General features: G+C 41.0%; 1 protein-coding gene across 4 annotated transcripts in view; it reads right to left on the reverse strand.

Moving 5' to 3' along the window:
* Positions 1-2,161: 2,161 nt before the first annotated feature.
* Positions 2,162-21,661, reverse strand: part of ORC5 (origin recognition complex subunit 5) — a 144,054-nt gene continuing 124,554 nt past the window's right edge. For 3 of the 4 annotated variants that reach the window (XM_033958469.1, XM_033958467.1, XM_033958468.1), the window contains exons 14-15: positions 6,486-6,598; positions 2,162-2,697 (exon numbers count right to left, since the gene is read on the reverse strand). In XM_033958469.1, the coding sequence (XP_033814360.1) occupies positions 2,652-2,697; positions 6,486-6,598 (159 nt within the window). In that variant the 3' untranslated portion in view covers positions 2,162-2,651. Of the gene's footprint in view, positions 2,698-6,485; positions 6,599-21,661 lie in introns of those variants that run through there. The other variant, XM_033958470.1, reaches the window with a different exon arrangement.

Below are 21,661 nucleotides of genomic sequence, written 5' to 3' on the forward strand. Positions count from 1 at the left end.
CCAGGCAAGAGGCAGGATCTTCAGGCACTGACACGTCCTGTGGGTTGGTGCTGCGTACCGGTGCCAGATTGGGGTAGGGGCTTGTGTTTGGGTGGGGCGGGCGATGCCGGTTTTCGGGGTGGGGGGGGGCTCACAAATCGAGTCAATACTCGGTTTGCGAGGCACAATTTGCTCAAGTGTTTTGCTTGTCTTGCAAAACACTTGCAAACTGAATTACTTGCAAACCGAGGTTTGACTGGAGTTTACATATTTTAGACAGGTACTTATTTTTGTACCTGGGGCAATGAAATGTTAAGTAACTTGCCCAGAGTCACAAGGAGCTACAGTGGGAATCAAATGCACAACTTCAGGGTGCTGAGGCAGCTACTGTAACTACTAGGCCACTTCACTCCAAAAATAGCTAAACCATTGTACTCATCTTTCATAGCAGCGATTCATATAGGGTCTTCTTTCCTAACATGGCACACAATTCACTGTAGCTGTTCCAAGGGCTGCCCTTTAGATGCTCTAATTGCCACTCTGTGCATTTCCTTCAGACAAAAAAGGGAAACATGCAGAGGAAAGAGTGGCCTAGAGGTTAGTTACAGCCTCAGTAATCTGAGGTTGTGGGCTCAAGCCCCATGCTGCTCCTTATAATCCTGGGCAAGTCATTTAATGCTCATTAGATAGATTGTGAGGTCACTGGGACAAATAGGGAGAAAATGCTTTGAGTACCTGAATGTAAACCAGACAACCTCGCGACAGGCAGTAAATAAATAAATAACCAGCATCAGGGTCCAGTAGCTTGTATTTTCTTTTTGTAGAAAGCCTCTCTATGGAGACAATTCTTTAATATGAAGGCATCTAATATAGAGAATGGAATACGATGTAATATTTTAGTTTAATTAATGCTATGACAATAACTTGGCAATAAAACTGCAATGAAGGAAAAGCCTCTGCTGGGAATGGTAGGTTTGGAACAAGGAAGCTGTCAAACACTAACAGTAAAGCTAAAATACCCTACACATTCACAGAACTCTGGATGTCATCTCAGAATAGAATGTGCAAGTCAAGAAGTTTGAAGAAAATATATCTAACTCACTTGATATTGATTGCATTTAAGATGAGTTACATTTGCTTCAAAGAACACAATTTTGTATTTGCATATTCTATAGATAAGCTCCATTTTATATAGAAAGAAGAAATCAAAATTGAGACTTCCAGGTTGGGAGGTGTTCAATTTAAGTGTTATTTTAGAAAAGGATCTGACTACATGGAGCCTTTTTCTACAATACCCACAGGAGTGGGCGTGTATGTGTCTGAACATGCATTAAGCGCTGTCAATTTACAAATACACATTGAGAAAATGAACAGTATGAACTTGTAAGTGGCAGTGGCGTAGCTGGACAGCCAATTTTGGGTGGGCCTGAGCCCAAAGTGGGCAGGCATCTCTTTCCCTCCCTTCCCACCCCCTAGTCCATGCCTTTCTCTTTCCATTCCTTCTTCTCCCCCCAGCGTGCAGCAGCCTCTCTCTTTCCCTCCCTTCCCACCCCCCTAGTACATGCCTTTCTCTTTCCATCCCTTCTTCCCCCCTCCAGCCTGTGCAGCAGCCTCTCTCTTTCCCTCCCTACCCACCTCCCCCAGCCTGTGCAGCAGCCTCTCTCTTTCTTTCCCTCCCTTCCCACCTCCCCCAGCCTGTGCAGCAGCCTCTTTCCCTCCCTTCCCACCTCCCAGCCTGTGCAGCAGCCTCTCTCTTTCCCTCCCTATCCTCCCCCCCAGAAGCCTTTGCAGCATCTCTCTTTCCCTCCCTTCTCACCCATCCTGGGCAGCATTTGTTTCTCTTCAGGTTGCCAATAGCAATTTCTACACACTGCTGGTGGTTGACCTGGAAGCCTTCACTCTGACGCATAGTGTTATTATTCTATAAGCTTAAGCACACAAATGGTACTTAAATTTAGGTAACCTGCTATAGAATTAAGGAGCTAAAGTACAGAGGTATATAAAAGATTGAAGAAACATTGCTTTTCACATATAAGTTATGAAAATGCTTCATGAAAAATACTAGTGACTGTTCATCTGACAAACTATCAAAACTCTTAACGATAAATACCGAATATACAATTGAAATCTCTATAGCACTGCCCCGAAATGGACATAAAGATGACCACAAACCAGCTTGCTTTTACATATGCTCTTATGTTTATTATATTTTGCTCCACCAATCTCTTAAAATGACAGCTTTAGAAAAAACTGTTTTGGCAGGAAAATGCAAGGGCTCCTACGGAGAAGAAGTGAAAAGACTGGGCATATAAACAAGTGCCACTGCATGTTCAAAGCACAAGGAATAGTTCCTAGAGCAAAATGCAGGTCTAAGTATATAGGTTTCAGGCAATTTCAGTGTTAAGATAGTATCATTAAGAGTGGAACAGATTGTGCTTGAACCCCACTGTTTATAATTAACACACTGTTTCCAAATACTCCAGGGTCCCTGGTAAATAGTTTTCTGCTCAGATCCACACAGACCATTTTCACTGGATTCCACGCTGGGCCAGCACCTGTTTGAACAAATCCAATAGAGCCAAAGTACTCCTCTCCCAGCCAGCTATGTAGAAAGATGAACACAGCTTGGCTTAGTCACTGTCATTCTGTCCATATGGCTTTGACACTTGTTGTCACAAAAAATCGTATAGGTACTTTATGATGTCAAAGTTTACATTCCTAGAAAATAAAAAAAAACAAGCAAGAAGTGAATCACTCACATATGCTTATTTACTCCTATATATCAATATTTTGGGGAACAATTACATTAGTGATTTCTATTCCGCCATTACCTTGCGGTTCAAGGCGGATTACATATGAGTTGTCAAGATATTTAGGAGTTCATTAGGAATTGCCTGGACATTTTCATAGGTGCTACATGGTGAAGTGGGCTTGAGATGGGCAAATGGGGCTTGAGATGGATCTTGCTGTGTTGGTTTGTCATTATGGAGTTTTTGAATAGCAGGGCTTTTATTTCTTTTCTGAAGGTTTTGTAATCTGCGGTCAAGATCAGTAAGTTGGAGAGTTGATGGTCTAGTTTTGCTGCTTGGGTGGCTAGGAGGGCATCATACATTTTTAATCGTTTGACGTTTTTGATTGGAGGGTGCGTGAATGGTGCGTGGGTTCTCCTATGTCTGGTTGTGGTGGTTTCAATTAGTCGGTTGTTCCAGTAGGCTGGGCTGTCTCCATTTATGGCTTTGAATAGTAGGCAGTAGAATTTGAAATGTAAGGATTGCAGATACTATCCAGCAACTTGGATATGATAATTTAATCTTTTAATACAGAAAAGCAACCATCTAAATGAAAATGGAAATGTGTAACAAATTTGCCTGAAAGTTAGTTAGCTATCCAAAAACAGGTACATACAGATACACAAAATAGATGGATTACAAATCACTTCTTTGCACTGCAAGTATTTCATTGCAGATTTCATTTTGGTATCATACCAATTTGTTTTCACTCTTTTTCCCTCTAAGCAAGAAAACTAATTATGAATTCACAGATGTATTTTCTATCTTTTGTGCTTTTCAACATTGTATTTGTTCCAAACCACCTGTTCCTGCATTATTTGTGTCTGTTTTATCTGTACTTATTTTCAGCATGCATTCTTTCAGTCCCTTCATACAGGATGACCCATATGTGTCTCCAAATTTGAAAAAAATCCCAGAACCCTCTTCAGCAAGATGTGAGCGCACTTTCTCCTTTGACAGCAGGCAGCATAAAACAAAACATATAATTTATTTTTTGGTTTTCTCCAACCTTATTTGGCACAGTAACATTCAGACCTATTATGGATCTATTGTCTGGAGAAAGGATAACATTTTGTGTATGCCAAGAAAAGTTTAAAGTGAGAGTTTATAAAAAAGTTAAGAGAACATTACACCATGATATATTCAGGATAAGGCTGAATTTCTACTTTATCATAATTTAAATGCTCCCCCTTGAATCTGTTTAAAAAAAAAAGTTAAGATTCCATAATCCTACAGAACCTTTTCTAAAATACCTGTAGGAATCACAGCCCTGGCAGATTCCATGTAGAAGTGTCGGCACAAACATGGAAGAGCTGAGTTTTCCATGTGTTGCTGCCCCATTTTAGAAATCTGTAAATACGAGTGCAGCCAATTAAGTGGTGGTTTTATTTTGGAGGTGCACATAACTACATGGGACTATGGAAAATGACTCTCTTATTCTTCTTATAAAGCCTAGGCCAAAATTAGCACTTTTTAAAACCTGTATATGCGGGGAAGGCCGCAAAGCAGCCTGTTCAGTGCTACCGCTGCTGTAGTTTGAAACGGAGGTATGTTGGCCTCGTGGTAGGAGGGTCGTCAGGGTTCTGCTGCATGGGAGGATGGGAGGGAGAGATGGAAAGATGCTGCAAAGGGGGATGGTTGGCAGAGTCGTCGGGCTTCTGCTGCACGAGGGGAATAGCTTCGTATTATCTGTTCCACAAAGATCTCAAGACTTTTTTTTATTTACGAAATGTTATTGTGACATCTGAAATTCAGTTTGTTAACTATTTAAAGCTCTATTTTATAGGGAAGATGTGGCATACAAGAACAATGCTTAGATTAGATCTAACGCAACACAATGAAATTGCTTTTGGGGTTCTGCTGCAAGGTAGGGATGGGAGGGAGGGATAGAAAGATGCTGCACAAGGGGATGGGTGAAAGAGGATCATTGTACACAAAAAATATAAGACATCCCTGAAAATAAACCCCAGTGCATTTTTTTGACCCAAAATTAATATGACTGTCTTATTTTCGGGGAAACACGGTATGTGTTTTAGTGTGATGTTGCAGTTTATTGAACTGATTTAGAATAAAATACTAATACTAAATGCTAATGGTGTCTTTAATATACTGCTCTATCTCCAACTGGATTCAAAGTGGTTTAGAAAAAAATTACAAAAAGCTTACAAAGAGTAAATTAAGAGCAAAGAAGGAATAAGTACAAAAACCTAGAAATTAAAGACAGCATTATAAGGCATCATGTGTTGAGCAAGGCCCATTCCTCAAAGTAGGACTTTTTCAGCAATTTGTTAAAAGAGCAGTAAGTAAGTATAGATCTAATTTCAGATAGTAGGTCATTCCAGATTTTAGCTTCTAGATGATCAAAGGTGCGCTCATGATGCCTACTCTATACTGGACTTTCATTTTATCTGCTAAACTTGCATGTAGAGTCAATAATTTTTTAGGGCCCTTTTATTAAGTTGCACTAAGAAGTGGCTGAAATTAATTTTAGTGCATCTCCAAAATGGCCGACATTTCCATTTTCCTATTGATGGTCATGTGCTAATTGCCAAATTAGCGTATAACCATCAGCACGTGATCCCTCAACTTCACCTATTTAGAAGGCCTTAAGGGCTCCCACACCAATGCACATGCACTGATTATCACAGGGCATACCTACTCTCTTCCCTCAAACATGCTCCCCACACTAAAATATAACATGTATGCCTTAGCATGTGAGAAGTGTAGTCCAAACCCGCAGTTAGTGGGCTCTTAAGTGAATGCCAATAGTGCTATTTTTAGGCAGTGGTAAACACATTAGTGTTTACCACCGCTTAGTAAAGGGCCTCTTTATTTGCTTGTGCTCTCTGTTTTTGACTACGGTTATGCTGTCTTGCTGGGTCTACCAAAGTACATGATCAGACAAATTCAAACAGTGCAAAATGCAGGAGCAAGATTCTTGCTGGGAAAATCATGGCAGACGAGCACCACCCTGTTATTGAAAAAGTTGCACTGGCTCCCAATTGAGAGCAGGGTGAAATTCAAGATCATATTACTGACATTCAAGATCTTGAACCTATCTGAACCATACTATCTGCTTACCAGATTATACAAACATGTAACAACCACAGTCCCTATGCTCCAGTCAAGCACTCTTATTGGAAAATCCCTCCTTCAAGGACTTCAGATATAAACTATCATGGTGAGAATATTCTCAATGACAGTTCCTGTGTGGTGGAACCATCTTACCAAGAGAAGTTAACAACAAAAACGGACATTGGCAAATTCAAGAAAAAACTGAAGATGGTCTTCTTTACAGACTACTTCAGCTGACACTGCTAGACAGTGCTAGACACTGGAGAAGCATGTCTGTCTTGGCTGTTTAGATTATAAGCTCTTTCGAGCAGAGACTGTTTTCTTCTTCTTCTTTGTAACTGTGTAGCGCTGCGTACTTCTGGTAGCACTATAGAAATAATTAATAGTAGTAGTAGTAGTAATTTATTATATATGACATCAATATAGGTATTGTTCCTAAACTTCAGATGTTCATTGTACACCGTTGTGTTAAATTTCATTTGTACTTTTCGTGACATCGTTTATATGATTGTTCCTAAACTATGGATGTTCATTGTACACCGCTTTGAATTAACTTTCTAGTCATTATAAATGGTACATAAATTTGGGATAAAGATAAAGATTGTTTTATCTATTAAATCCTTTACAGAGTTTAAATCTTACCTTGCCACTGCTCTAATGAAATCAAGTGATACAGTACATTTGTACTTTGGTCCATCAAGTTGGTCATCATGGCCTACCAAGCTCAGAAGCTGAAGTGTCACAAGAGAGGTGATCTAAAAGAAAAACAGCAAAATTAGCAAGCAGCCCATTTATCAGGTACAGCAACATTCCTTCTCAGGTACTGACTTTAATGATAGTTTACAGATTAATTGTAATAGGTTTGCAATTTCATTTTTGAGTTGTATGCTTTGGTTCCCCTGAGCCATTGCCATCACAGTGTTTCCATCATAGTATCTCCCTGATACACTTGTTAATAAAGACCAAAGTAAAGAATTAATTTAGTTTTGCTGTTATAGCCTCCCTAAGTGCCCCTTTTATCTCTTAGTTATCTAATAGCCCAACCAGCTCTCTAACAAGATTTTTGCTTTGTATATACTTTAAGAAGTTCTTATTTTTGTCTTCCTGGTGAGCTTCTCTTCATAATCTCTTTTGACTAGCCTTAATAAAGGTTTACCATATACAGTATACTCAAATATAAACAGATTTGTTGGCTAAATAAAGACATCAAATTTTTTATCTGTTTATATTCAAGCCTTCCCTCTCTCCCTATGGTGAATCTCCTCTGTCACCCTGCCCAAAACCTTCTCCCTCACCCAACCACAGGCTACCCCTTAGAACATAAGAAGTGCCATCTCTGGAACAGACCCTAGGTCCATCAAGTCCGGCGATCCGCACAAGCGGAGGCCCCGCCAGGTGTACCCTGGCATAGTTTTAGTCTCCATATCACTCTAAGCATCTCATAAGGAGATGTGCATCTAGCTTACCCTTACTTACGTCACCTTATGCCACTCATAAGGAGATGTACATCTAACTTACCCTTAAATCCTAGAACGGTGGATTCCACAATTACCTCTTCTGGGAGAGCATTCCAGATATTTGTCCTGAAATTGTCCCCCCTTAGCTTCAGTCCATGTCCTCTTGTCCGTGTCACATTGGACAATGTAAATAATATTTTTTCCTGCTCTATTTTGTCGATTCCTTTCAGTATTTTGAAAGTCTCAATCATATCCCCTTGCAGTCTCCTCTTCTCAAGGGAGAACAATCCCATCTCTTAAGTCGTTCCTCGTATTCCAAGTTCTCCATGCCCTTTATTAGTTTCGTTGCTCGTCTCTGCACCCTCTCGAGTATTTTTATATCCTTCTTTAGGTATGGAGACCAATGTTGGACGCAGTATTCCAAATCAGGTCTGACCATCGCTTTATAAAGCGGCAATATTACTTTCTCCGATCTACTCGTGATTCCCTTCTTTATCATGCCTAGCATTCTTTTTGCGTTCTTCGCTGCTGCCGCGTATTGCGCCGACGGTTTCAGGGTCCTATCGATTAATATGCCCAGGTCCCTTTCCTGTTCGGTTTTTCCCAGAGTTGCACCTGACATACTATACTTGTGTTCCTTATTTTTTCTGCCTAAGTGCATCACTTTGCATTTTTCCACATTAAACTTCATCTGCCATTTATCAGCCCAATTTTCCAATCGCTGTCCTTCTACGATTTGATTGCCCTGCATAGTTTTGTGTCATCTGCAAACTTGATCTCACTGGATGTTCCATCCTCCAGGTCATTTATGAAGATATTAAATAAGATGGGCCCAAGTACCGAGCCCTGGTGCACATCGCTAGTCACAGTCTCCCAGTCTGAGAATTTCCCATTTATGCCCACTCTCTGCCTTCTGTTCTCCAGCCATTTGCCTATCCATCTTAGTATGTCTCCTTCTATTCCATGGCCTTGCAATTTCAAAGGAGTCTTACATGTAGAACCTTGTTGAACGCTTTCTGAAAATCCAAGTATATAATATCCACCGGTTCTCTATTATCAATTTGTCTGTTCACTGTCTCAAAAAATTGAAGTAGGTTCGTCAAACATGACTTCCCTTTCCTGAATCCATGTTGGCTGGCTTTCATCAGGTCGTGTGTGTCTAGCTGCCGGGTTATGCTATCCTTGATCAGCACCTCAACCATCTTCCCAGGGACTGACGTGAGACTCACAGGTCTATAGTTGCCCAGTACTCCTCTTGATCCTTTTTTAAATATCGGCGTGACATTCGCTATCTTCCAGTCATCCGGTATCTGTCCTGTTTTGATTGACAGGTTGGCAAGTTTTTGCAATAGTTCTCCGATTTCCACTTTTAGCTCTTTCAAGACTCTCGGATGAATTCCGTCCAGTCCAGGAGATTTGTCACTTTTGAGTTTGTCGATCTGGCGGTAAATCTGGTCCAAGTCCACTTCTAATGTTGTAAGGCTGTCCTCTGTTGCTCCTTTGAACACTTTTACCGCTTCTGGAATTGTTGCAGTGTCTTTCTTTGTAAAGACAGATGCAAAGAAGGAATTTAGTCTGTCTGCAATTTGTTTGTTTTCCTTGATGAACCCTTTTCTTCCCTGGCCGTCCAGCGGTCCCACTGCCTCTTTTGCGGGTTTTCTCCCTTTCACGTACCTGAAGAAGGGCTTGAAATTTTTGGCCTCCTGCGCTATTTTCTCCTCATAGTCCTTTTTGGCATCCCTTACCGCCCTGTGACACTTCTTCTGATCACCCTTGTGTTTGTTCCAAGTTTTGGTTGTTTTCGTGCGTTTCCATGCTTTGAAGGAGTCTTTCTTTTCTTTTATGGCTTCCTTAACCTCTTTAGTAAGCCACGCCGGCTCTCTTTTGCCTTTGGTTTTCTTTGCTTTGGACATCCGCGGAATGTAGAAGCTTTGTGCTTCCGTGATAGTATTTTTCAGTAGGGACTATGCCTGTTCTACCGTTTTGATTTTGCCCATTTTTTTCTTGATCCGTTGTTTCACCATGGTTCTCAGGCTATCGTATCTTCCCCTTTTAAAGTTTAAAGTCGTGGTTGAGGTTTTAGTACCTTTCCCCTTCCCGACATCGAGTTTGAAGTTGATCCTGTTGTGATCGCTCGTCCCCAGCGGGACTGTGACTTCTACTTCCTTAGCCGGCCCCGTAATGCTGCTTAGGACCAAGTCCAAGGTGACGTTTTCTCGTCAGCTCTCCCAACAATTGTTCCAGGAAGCAGTCCATTAGCACTTCCAGAAACATTGCCTCCTTGCCACAATTTGAAGTTCCCAGGTCCCAGTCTACCCCTGGAAAGTTGAAATCCCCCTAAATTACAACATTACCCGTCTTACATTCGTGTTTAATTTCCTCTATCATTTCCGAGTCTGTTTCCTCCCCCTGTCCTGGCGGTCGATAGTAAAGACCAATCTTTGTGTCAGCACCGTTGTCTCTGGGAATTTTTATCCAGAGGGATTCCAGCTTCTCTTTCTCTTCTGTCATAGTCACTCTCACAGATTCTATTTCTTCACGAACATATAGAGCAATACCTCCACCTTTTTGCCCCACTCTATCTCTTCTGTACAGTTTGTATCCCTTTAGTACTGTATCCCATTTGTTTTCGTCATTCCACCAGGTTTCTGTTATGCCAATGATTTCCAGTTTGTCGTTTTTCGCTATTGCTTCTAATTCTCCTATTTTGTTTCTCAAACTTCTTGCATTCGTATACATACATTTGAGTTCCCTGTGTGTTACCTTCTTGGACTCTTTAAGCTTAGCAGTCTCCCTTGGTTCTTTTATGGTATTCCTTTCTGCTCCTGTGTTGTCTCCCTTATATGCTTTGTGCACGTCCCCTCCTATACCTGAGTAGCTGTCCATAGTTCCTTCTATGGGACATCCTGTCGCCTGGACCATCGACTGGTGGTTGACTGTTGGCTTTCCCCTGTCTTTTAGTTTAAAGCCTTCTCGATGGCCCTCTTCATTTTGCCTGCCAATACTCTTGCTCTTCCTCGTTGAGGTGCAGTCCATCCTTCCTGTAGTACTTGCTTCTTCCCCAGAATGTTGTCCAATTGCGCACGAAGTCAAAGCCTTCCTCTTCGCACCATCGTCTCACCCAGGCGTTGATTGCTTGCAGTTCCCCTTGTCTCCTTCCATCTGCTCTAGGTACCGGGAGGATCTCGGAGAAGGCCACCTTCACCTCCCTGATCTTCAGTATTCTTCCGAGTGCGCGGAGCTGACCCTTCCCTGTCATACTTCCGTCCACTCACATCGTTGGTTCCCACATGGATAAGCACAGCAGTGTCCTCTCCCTCTGCGCTGTCTATGATCCTGGAGATCCTGTTGGCCACATCCTTCACTCTTGCTCCCGGCAGGCAGGTGACGATTCTATCCTCTCTCCCTCCTGCGGTGTAGCTGTCCACACGCCGTACGATGGAGTCTCCCACGATGATCCCCAGCTTCTGTATTCAGTGGTTCCTTGGGGGTTGTAAGTCCACTTCCATGGTGTGGGACCGATCTTCTCCCTCCTGTGATACTCCTGAAGTTGTTATCTGCTCTTCGGGTGGGGTGGGGTTTCCCCAGGCAGTCTCCCTCTTGCTCCTGGTGTGTGATTGCCCCTTGTCTCCGCTTCCTTCTTTCCAGAATTTGCAGGGGTGTCTTCTCTTCTCTCGTCCAGGCCGTCTTCCTGAGTTGTTCGGGAACAGTTCCTCACATGCTGCTGGTGTGCTTCCTCGATGTATCTTTCTAGTTCCTTGACCTCTTCATTTGGACTGAACTGCACTAGAAGCCTCTCCTGTTCGCGGATTTCCTCTTCAAAGGTGAGGAGTTCTTTTAGATTCTGCATTGTCTCCTCTAGCAGCCGGATCTGCTGTTTCAAGCTATCCAGCTCCATGCAACGACTGCAAATGTATGCCTTAGTCCCCGAAGGGAGGTAGTCATACATATTGCAGCCGGTGCAGAAGACTGGAAAGCTCATCTTCTGACTTCCTTGGGCATCCATCTCTTGTCCCCCTTCTGAGTTGTTTGAGCGAATCGGTTGTGGACCTTCTGTTTCTGCCGTCTGAATGTTTACTGGCTTCCTGGTTTCTACCTTCCTTTTTGTTGTGAATCTGTTAGTGTTACTGTTTGATCTGCGTCTGCTAGTGTTACTGTGTTAGTGTCTGTGAGTGCTTGCTTCCCCTTTAGGTGTGTGGTATGCGAGGAAGCGTGTGCCCTGGTGTGTAATTAGCTAAAGACTGAGTCTTTTAGTTTCCTTCCTGCTTGTTGTGAGTCTGCTTGCGTTACAGTGTTGGAGTCAGTGATGGAGTCAGTGAGTACTCGTTTCCCCTCTAGGTGTGTGGTATGTGAGGGAGTATGCCCTGTTGTGTAGCTAGCTAAAGTCTGGGATTTGTACCTACCTTCCCGCTTGGTGTGAGTTTGTTGGTGTTACTCTGCTGGTGTCCGAGTTTCCCGGCTCCTTCGCAAAGGCAAGCTCGCTAAGGCAAGCACCTTAGTCGCTCGCCTTCTTTGTGCACCGAACGGCGGTGCGCCATTGGCTCCTCCCCTTTTAAGGGGGAGTTTGGCGCTGCCTTGCCAACGCGGTAGGGTGGGCAGAGCTAACTCTCACCGCTGCCCCGAGCTTCATTCCCTCTCTGCCTCCTGAGCTCTGACTCTCTGCCTCCTCCTCTGAGCCTGCTCTTCTACTCCTTCTCTCTCCCCTACTCTTTGCTGCACCTCCAATCTCCGTTTATGCTTTCCCTTGGCCTATCGTATCAATGGACTATTAGGGAATTCCTGGGTGAGGCCTAGCAAGTAGTGCATTTGCAATCATACTATCTACAGATGCATGTACTAAGGTGCTGATCTGTACATCCTGCCCTGCTTATACGGTATATATGCTCTGTAGTTTTGCTGTTTTTAATAGTCTCTACCTTTTTGCCCAGGATCCACTTCAGACTCACTGGTCTATAAATTTCCTGAATCTTATACTCCATAGCAGCTTCCTTTTGAGATACTTTGCCATGTGCTGTACATTTATAACACCCTTTCCTTTCAGATAAACCATTCTTTACCTTACAAATATCTATTTCTGTTATTTTGCTACACCCACCGCCTGTGGGAAGTGAACCCAGAATTTTACAACATCTAAATAAGAACATTAACTGCTGTTATAATCAAGACATCTCCAGCAGAAGTCCTTACATCCTATATTAAATGCATTTATAATCCCAGCCTACTTCCTAGTAAATAAGTGACCATATTTCACCTAAAAATTATTTTCAAACTTGAAGGAAAAACATTTCAAATTTGAATTTTGTTAACTCATTCATACTGAATTTTTATTTTCCAGCTATCCTCTTTAGCTAGTCACAAGATTATAGCAAATAATTTTGTAGCTTATATAAGCCATTGTGACAATTAGTAAAGAAATTATGTGGTAAGCTGTTTTTACAAGTGCTATTTCACACCCCAGTGCACCAGTATTGGCTAATCATTTATGCAGGATATGCTCACAGCTGGTCCATTACACTCTGGGACTACCAATGAAACCAGTTTGGATCCCATAGAAAGCACATGAGGTTCATAAAAGTTAAATACTCTATAATGGCTTGGCCTCCATCTAAAGCCCTGTAATACAGTGCAGGTCCAAAGAACATCTCTGTGTGCTCTAGCCACTAGATCAGGGGTGCCCACACTTTTTGGGCTTGCGAGATACTTTTAAAATGACCAAGTCAAAATGATCTACCAACAATAAAATAAAAAAACCCACAAAAGTACACTGTACGCAGAGAAAATATTAATTACCGGTATCATTTATATTCCGGGTTTTTTTCGAAGAGGTCAAGGCAGATGACTTTATGTAATGTCACCTCAGTAACAATACAAAAATAGACAAATATACCCATTCCCTTTTTACTAAATCGCAATAACAGTTTTTAGCGCAGGGAGCTTTCGACGCTCATAGGCTCCCTGCGCTAAAAACCACTATTGCGGTTTAGCAAAAGGGGGCCACAGCGCAAAATATAGACAGCAGATATAAATTCTCAAAACGGACACATTTTGATCACTAAATTGAAAATAAAATTTTTCCCACCTTTGTTGTCTGGTGATTTCATGAGTCTCTGGATGCACTTTCTTCTTCTGACTGTGCATCCAATATTTCTTCTTCTTTCAGCCTACTGTATGCTTCCTCTCATCCAGAACTCATTCCCTCCCCCAACTTTTTCTTCCTCTCTCCCTGCCCCCTCCTTTTTCTTTCTTTCTGTCTTTCTGTTTCCCTGCCCCCCCTTTCTTTGTCTCCCTGTCCCCCCTTTCTTTCTGATTCCCTTCTTTCTTTCTGTCTCCCTGCCTGCCCCCTTTCTTTCTTTGTCTTTCTTTTTCCCTGCCCTCCCCCAAGCCACCACCGCCACCATCGAGGAACAGGCCCCCAAGCTACCGACGCCGAGTTCTGAGCTCTCCCTGCTTCCCAACACGGTAAACAGGCGCAGAAGCGCCGGGTTGACCAGCCTTCCACCCCGACGTCAATTCTGACATTGGAGAGGAAGTTCCGGGCCAGCCAGGCAGCGAATGCAATGCGAATCTATCACGGAGCCTGGGATGGGCTCCGCGATCAACTCCCGTTGCCTTCGTGATCGATCTTTTAGGCACCCCTGCACTAGATAGACTTTGGAGTTTCAGAAAGGCCGTGAAAACCTTCCTCCTCACAAACCCAGTGCCTTAAGGACATGCACCCAGAAATGCCATTCAGAGTCAATGCACCTATGCCACCTACTCTCACCAGATGCTGCTTGGGTATATGTTTTATTGTCATGTTATATTGTAAACTATGTCATCTCTGTCCTGTTTCGATTATATTGTGGATGCACTTTGTAACCCATTCTGGGCTCCTTTGGAAGGCAGGGCTAAATAATTGAACAAATAAATAAATAAAATTTTTCAGAAATGGCCATCAGAGCTGTCGTCGTATTACCCTTGAGATCATGAATGTCATCAAAATGTGTTTCTTTAAATATTTTCTTTATCTTCAGGTAATGAAAAAAGTCATTGGGGGCCAGATCAGAGTAGGGAGAGTATTCCAATACAGTTATTTAAAAACTCCCTCACAGACAGTGCCATGTGAGCTGGTGAATTGTCGTGATGCAAGAGCCATGAGGGACCATTTTTGTACACACCTTTCTCATGCCAAGATTTTCAGTTAAGATTTTTCTGTTTCTCTATTAATGTTTACTTGGTCTGCTATGCTTCTCACAGTCAGCCAACGATTTTAATACACAATTCAATAAATTTTCTTCATGGCATTATCCCCATAAACTTAGACTAACGTCCCTCATTTCACTTCCACTTTTGCCAAGTTCTAATTCAAACTCCGACATTCTCACGATGGCACACAAAAACAAGCAGCAGCAACAATAATGAACGACACTCAGCAAGATACCACCACACGTTAACACAAACACAGCTGTGAGATACTGATATACCAAGGATATGAAACGTTACTGAGTTGTTTATACAATGCTGCTAACATAAGTGCATGGTGGCAAGTTCATGAACTTAATTGTCATATCTCATATATAATAATAATAATTTATTTTTATATACCGCCAAACCAGGAATGGTTCTAGGCGGTTCACAAGTAAAAACTGAACATGCAGCTAAAAATACAATTCAAAATGGAAATACATCAGATAGTAAAAACAAAAGAAATACATAAAATTTTAAGACAGAGAATCCATTAGGATACAAATTTATCAAATAATTGTCTTCAATAATTTTCTAAAGCAGAAATAGGAAGAAGCTCCTAGTATAATTTTTCCAAATATGAACAGACCCCCCTGGAAGACTCCCTTTTTATGTGTGAGATTCAATGCATGCTATTGTATTTTTATCAGCCGCAGAAACAGATTTGGAAGAATCCAGTTACTCTAGACTAGTGGTCTCAAATTCAAACCCTTTACAGGGCCACCTTTTGGATTTTAGGTACTTGGAGGGCCTCAGAAAAAATAGTTAATGTCTTAAAGAAATGACAATTTTGCATGAAGTAAAACTCTTTATAGTTTATAAATCTTTCCTTTTGGCTAAGTCTTAATAATAATATTGTAATTTATAGCTAAAGAGACATATGATCAAGAAACTGTTTTATTTTACTATTGTGATTATGATAAACATACTGAGGGCCTCAAAATAGTACCTGGAGGGCCGCAAGTTTAAGGCCACTGCTCTAGACACTATTTTAAAAGCAGAAACCATGTTGTAAAAAAGACTTTAATGTGACAACAAAGACCAGTGCTTAATTGATGTCCAGAGACCTGGGTGATGGGGGGAAGAGAGAGTCCATCTCCAATGAGGCATCCAGTCTAGCTGCTCAAATACACTCCAGGGCAAAATATGTGTAAATACAATTAAGTCTGATATCTTAAAATGTCAATAAAGATGATTGAACTTAAGTCTGATTCTCCTGACTCTCCTTCAGCCAATATTGTCTTTTCCAACCCATTCCTACAACGCTCTCCACTAAATATACTCTCCCCAGCCCTATCCCAATCAGTCTCAACTCCTCTGAGTCAGCAGCCATAATACTGCCCCTAATCCTTCCAAATTATATGTCCCCTTGCTTTGTTAATGCCCCTGAACTTTCCCAGAGTCTTGCCGCAGGCGCTACCTCTGGGACAACTACTCTGTTTTCTTCCAGCATCATGTGGATCTGGGTAAAAGCTTAATCCATGTGGAGTCCAAACTTCTTTAGACTACAATCAGATAGCAGGAGACAAAATCTCAAAATAAATTGTAGATTTCTCAAAAATTATATCTAAAAAATCATAAGAAAAATCTCACTATAACAAAGAATATGTTTTATGAATAAAGTGCTCAGTATGATATAACCATCAGGCCAACAATGGTATGTTTAAAACATCATAGCACCAGTCTTGCCCGACCAAACCATAGGTTGAAAAATAACAGAATACTGTTATTGCCAGATAGACCACATCAGTTCAAACTGAAAATTGAAAAAAGCAATAACTTATCTCAGTCTCTTGCTGATATTGAAGATTACCCAGTTTCTGGTAGGTCGGGTCCCGCTGGAACAATGAAATTGCTGAACCTGATTAATCCATCCTCAGGTGCCAAATAATAATGAAAATGTTAACATACACAGTGAAAATCAACTCCAACATCCAAAGTCACTAGTCCTCTTCCTCTCCTCCTCTACACCAGGGGTCCCCAAAGTCCCTCCTTAAGGGCCGAATCCAGTCAGGTTTTCAGGATTTCCCCAATGAATATGCATGAGATCTATGTGCATGCACTGCTTTCAATGCATATTCATCGGGGAAATCCTGAAAACCCGACTGGATTTGGCCCTCAAGGAGGGACTTTGGGGACCCCTGCTCTACACAATATGTGTTTCACAGTCCAAACTTCTTTACCATTTGCACAGTCTCACAAGAATAACATGGGGGGTTTACACACTATAGCTCAAACCCACTGAAAACAGGAAAACAGCAGTTGTTCTGGAGGCTATGCCAGCAGAAAACCTCTGGACAAGATGGGGGGGGGGAATATGGCACCACTGTCCTCCTGGCCTTGCAATGAAGAACACAGCTCTAGATACTACATCACTATACACTAGTATACCACAACAGGAGGCTCTTGGAGAAGAGTGTGGCATAGTGGTTAAAGCTACAGCCTTAGTACCCTAAGGTTTGGGTTCAAACACCACGCTGCTCCCTGGGACCTGGGCGATTCACTTAATTTTCCACTGCCTCAGGTACATTAGATAGATTGTGAATCCATCAGAACAGATAGGGAAAATGCTTGAAGTGCCTGTATGTAACCCGCTTTGAGTATGTTTGTATAACTACAAAAAGGTGGTATACCAGTCCCAATTAAGAAGGAATCAAAAGCCCAATTGCATCCATAGCATATTCAAACTGAATTTTTAGTAGGGCTAGCTGCATCTTCCTTGAAGAAGAATTTTCTCCTGCATCAAGGACAGAAACGAAAACCACAATTGTGACCTTTCTGGCCACAGAAAGCAGTGAAACCTACTTCATCAGTCTGCAGTGGCTGGCACACCCAAATACTTGGCCCAATATATGTAAAAATAATTCACTTATTTTAATTCATATTAAGCATTTAAACACAATATATATATTTGCTTAAGCATTTTACAAAGACTTGCTTGTACAGCACAAATGGTTATTTAATGATGGAAACACTTTCATAGATCAAAAATTAGGTACAAACCTTTGTAAAATAAATTATTTCTAGATATTCACTAGGAATAGTTCTAATACAAATCATTCAAGTTTAATTAGTGTTTGCTTAATCTCAAAAAAGGTGAAGAGGTTGCACATCTTATTTATGAAGATATGGCTTAAATATCTCAAAAGCCTGCATTTTTATAATAGTTGTTTTTGTAGAAACCTCAATTAAGTAGGCAAAAGAGGTGGTAATACATTTTTTTTATATTTAAAACTTGAGATATGCTGTTTAATTATGATTATTTATACCAAAGGCAACAATTACTGCCAAAATGTTGTAAAGATCAAGGTTACAGGCTATTTTGAACAGAATTTGAATAAATTAGACCTGGTAACAAAAAAACTTATTTGTCGCTGAAGTATGATGCTATCATAGAAAATGTTTGCTGCTAGGAAAGCTAGCAGTTAAATTATCTATTCTTGCAGACTTCAATTGATCAAATAAATAAAAAGTAATCTGTGAATTTCAGTACTTATTTATATTCATTACAGCTGTTATCCATCATCACCCTTTCTAGTTTGAAATGCCCTTTTTCCCCTCAATTTGTACTCCAGAAATGTATTGCAAGAAGTTCCAACCTAAAAATTAAAATGTTGAAATCATTGATATTAGTTGCTATAAATATTCTGTCCTATAAGAATAAGCAAGGGTTTAAATTATCTATAGCCAAATATCCCATTAGGTGTTAATGAAACATTTCCATATCAAAAAGTAGTAATTTGCAATCTATCTGCTGAAATATGGACAAATACTTTTGATAGATTTAGTGGGCATAATTTTATAGCCAGAAGGCCTTGAGCATGCGCAGATGCTCAAGGCCCAGTCTGGGAAGAGGTAGGATCTTCGGGCACCGGCACCTCCTGTAGGTTGGTGCTGTGTGCCGGTGCCAGATTGGGGGTAAGCCTTCAGTTTGGGCAGGGGATGCCAGTTCACGGGGGGGGAGAGCGGACGTTCGCGAGGGGGGGGGCGATGCCGGTTCACAGGGAGGATGTGGAAGCGCACTAGTGGCCTCGAGGGTAGGGTTTTTTGGGGGGATGTAGTAAGGTGGGGTGGAGCAGCGCCAGTGGCCAGGGGGAAGGGAGGTGGAGCGAATCAAGCGAGTTTCCTTTTCTTCCTATGGGGAAACTTGCTTTGATATACGAGTATTTTGGTTTACGAGCATGCTTCTGGAACAAATTATGCTCGTAAACCAAGGTTCCACTGTATATAGTATGCAGTTTACACGTTGCCATAGTTTCTGTGCAAGATTTTTTTAATACAAGTTGTATCCTAACATGACACATACTAGATAATCACAATTTTATCTTATTTGCTAGATGCCATTTTGTAAAAACGGATTTCAGTGGTCATTTCCTGAATGGCATCATTTTGAAAATAGAGATCATCCAGTATTTACAACAGCCAGCAGTAATACATACAAGTATTTTAATGTCTGGTCTGAAACAGGTGTTAAATTTCAGGCATGAGTTGATATGTAACAAGATAACGCCATACTATTTAAGATGTACGAGTATTAAGGCCTCATCTGCACATGATACCCCTTCCTTCAATTTAGAAATTCACTAATTTTAACATGTACACAATATATGGAAGAATTTCCTTTGCATGCATGTTAAGGCCTTATTATATAGCACGTTATTTTCAGCATGCACAAAAGGACCTTGGGTCTGCATGTTAAGCTATACCGCATGAGCTTCATTGTGTTGTCTGAAATGATATGGGCATCTTTGAATAAATTTTATGCCAGTCTAATAAGAATTATCACAAACTGCTAAGTATGAAAATTTAACCAGTGTGAAATTTATAAAAGCGTCTAATTTGAACATATGTTCATTTGCTCTTGGTGTTTTGCTTTGCTAAACCATGATTTAATACCCAATTTACTGAAGGCATTAAGTCTTCAAGTAAATCAGGCATCAAAAGTACATTTAATACAAATGTACCTGATGTGTGTAAATCACCCTTATGTCTTTATCAAATGGTCCTCTTGGCCATGATTACCCTTCTAAGATTCCTCCCTCCCAATCCTAGGCCACCCAAAAATATCTCAATGGTGCTAGTTCAATCCCTTTGAGTCAAGATCAAAGACCCTTGTCTCCTCAGTCGACTCCCCATTGTCTTCCTTCCCATATCCATGATCTTGTGACATCCCACCTCCCCTAACATGCTATATAAACTATCCACAAAATAATGGAGGGATAAAATTCCACTGCCTCTGGCCTTAGCAATTCCAAATTTTAAAACCTATGGCCATCTTGTTAGCATTTGGAGATGAATCTATATTAAATTTTGCAAATTCACAGCAAGGTCAGTGCAGAACAGAAACCTGAAAATGTAAACGTACTACTGATTTCTTGGGACTTTAACGAAAACATATTTGAATTCAGATGATTAGAATAATTTCTTGTATACTGAACTTGTGAGCATATCTTCCAGTGAAATGTTTGTCTAGTGGAAAAATACATTTTTGGCCCTCAATAAGGACCTCAGTAACTTTCCGGTAAATGGAAGTTTGCCCTACTCTGCTTCTTAAAGAAGTGCTACTACTTACAAATCCTTAAAATATCTGACAATCTATAATGCACATCCACCCATCTTCCAACTGCAAGCATATGCACTGTACCATAATAGAAAAAGGCTTACAAAACATAAAGAGAAAGGGTTAAAAAGGAAAATGATCTCAAAAGTTCTATATGTTTCTAGATTTGACCATAATAGTTCCTATGAGTATGTACTATTTACTTAATCTTTTTATGATTAACAGATAAGCCAGATGTACCATTATATTCTTTGTTCAAAACTATACAGAGGATGAGATGGTTATTTATTTCCAAACAATAGAAGTTCATGTACTGCAGAGAGGATATTCTTCTAATCTGGGATGTAGTCACTAACAAGCTGCAGCTGGAATTGCTAACTGAAAAATAATTGTGAACTAGTTCCTACAGTAATAAATAATGCCCTGTTATTACGAGTATCAAGCACCCACTTCCTAATTAAAATTCACTTTAAAATGAAAGCTGAAAGTTATACAGTTTGAATGCATACATATATGCAGGTAGAAAGCCAAAAATGTATTACCATTAAAGAAAGATGAAGGAACTGAGGAGTCAATGCAGGAAAATGTGCTAGCTTTTTGCAAACAATTTTGTGGGCGCCCTATGTAGAAGCAAGGTTTGAATATGAGCTAACTCTGCACAAAGCCTCTAGCAGACAGCGTACAACACATTTAAATACATGTTAATGAAGCTATTAGCTATTCTGCACAGATGTAAATGAGTGCACAGAAGACAAGAGGACCAAGTGTAACACTAGGGCTTTAACATAAGGTCTGATGAGAAAGTTAGCTCGTCGTTATGAGGTAATGTGAGAATTTCATGCCTGTTACTGCATAAAAGTCCACAACTTGTTCTGGTTTAAATGAAGGGCATGGGTGTAAAATTTTTTTTTTTAAAAAGAAGAAGAGCTGAGGGAGAGTGCTGAATAAGGAGCTGGGCTGTTGACAAATGGCTCTTAGAACTGGCTGGATTGCATGTGCATACATCAATGCATATGACGGAATGCACATGCAATCTGAATAAGAACATAAGATCTGCCATCTCCGGATCAGAACTTGGGTCCATCAAGTCCGGTGACCGCTCCCGCAGAGGCCCAGCCAGGTATAACCTGGCAAAAACATAGTCACCCGTATCCCTTTATGCGCCTTTCGAGGAGATGTGCATCTAATTTGCCCTTAAATCCTAGAACGGTGGGTTCCGCAGCAATCTCCACCAGGAGAGCGTTCCAGGTGTCCACCACTTGCTGTGTGAAGCAGAACTTCCTGGCATTTGTCCTGGGTTTGTCCCCCCTCAGCTTCTGTCCATGACCTCTTGTCCTAGTCACATTTGACATCGTAAATAACTTTTTGTCATGCTCTATCTTGACGATTCCTTTTATTATTTTAAAAGTCTCAATCAGATCCCCTCACAGTCTCCTCTTCTCAAGGGAGAACAGTCCCAGTTTTCTAAGTCGTTCTTTGTAGTTCAAGTTCTCCATACCTTTTACCAGCTTCGTTGCTACAAATTTTTTGTGCACAAGACGTGGAGGGGCATTTTGAATAGTGTGTCTAAGTCCAAT

Source organism: Geotrypetes seraphini, chromosome 9, assembly GCF_902459505.1.
Source record: "Geotrypetes seraphini chromosome 9, aGeoSer1.1, whole genome shotgun sequence".
NCBI lineage: Eukaryota > Metazoa > Chordata > Amphibia > Gymnophiona > Dermophiidae > Geotrypetes > Geotrypetes seraphini.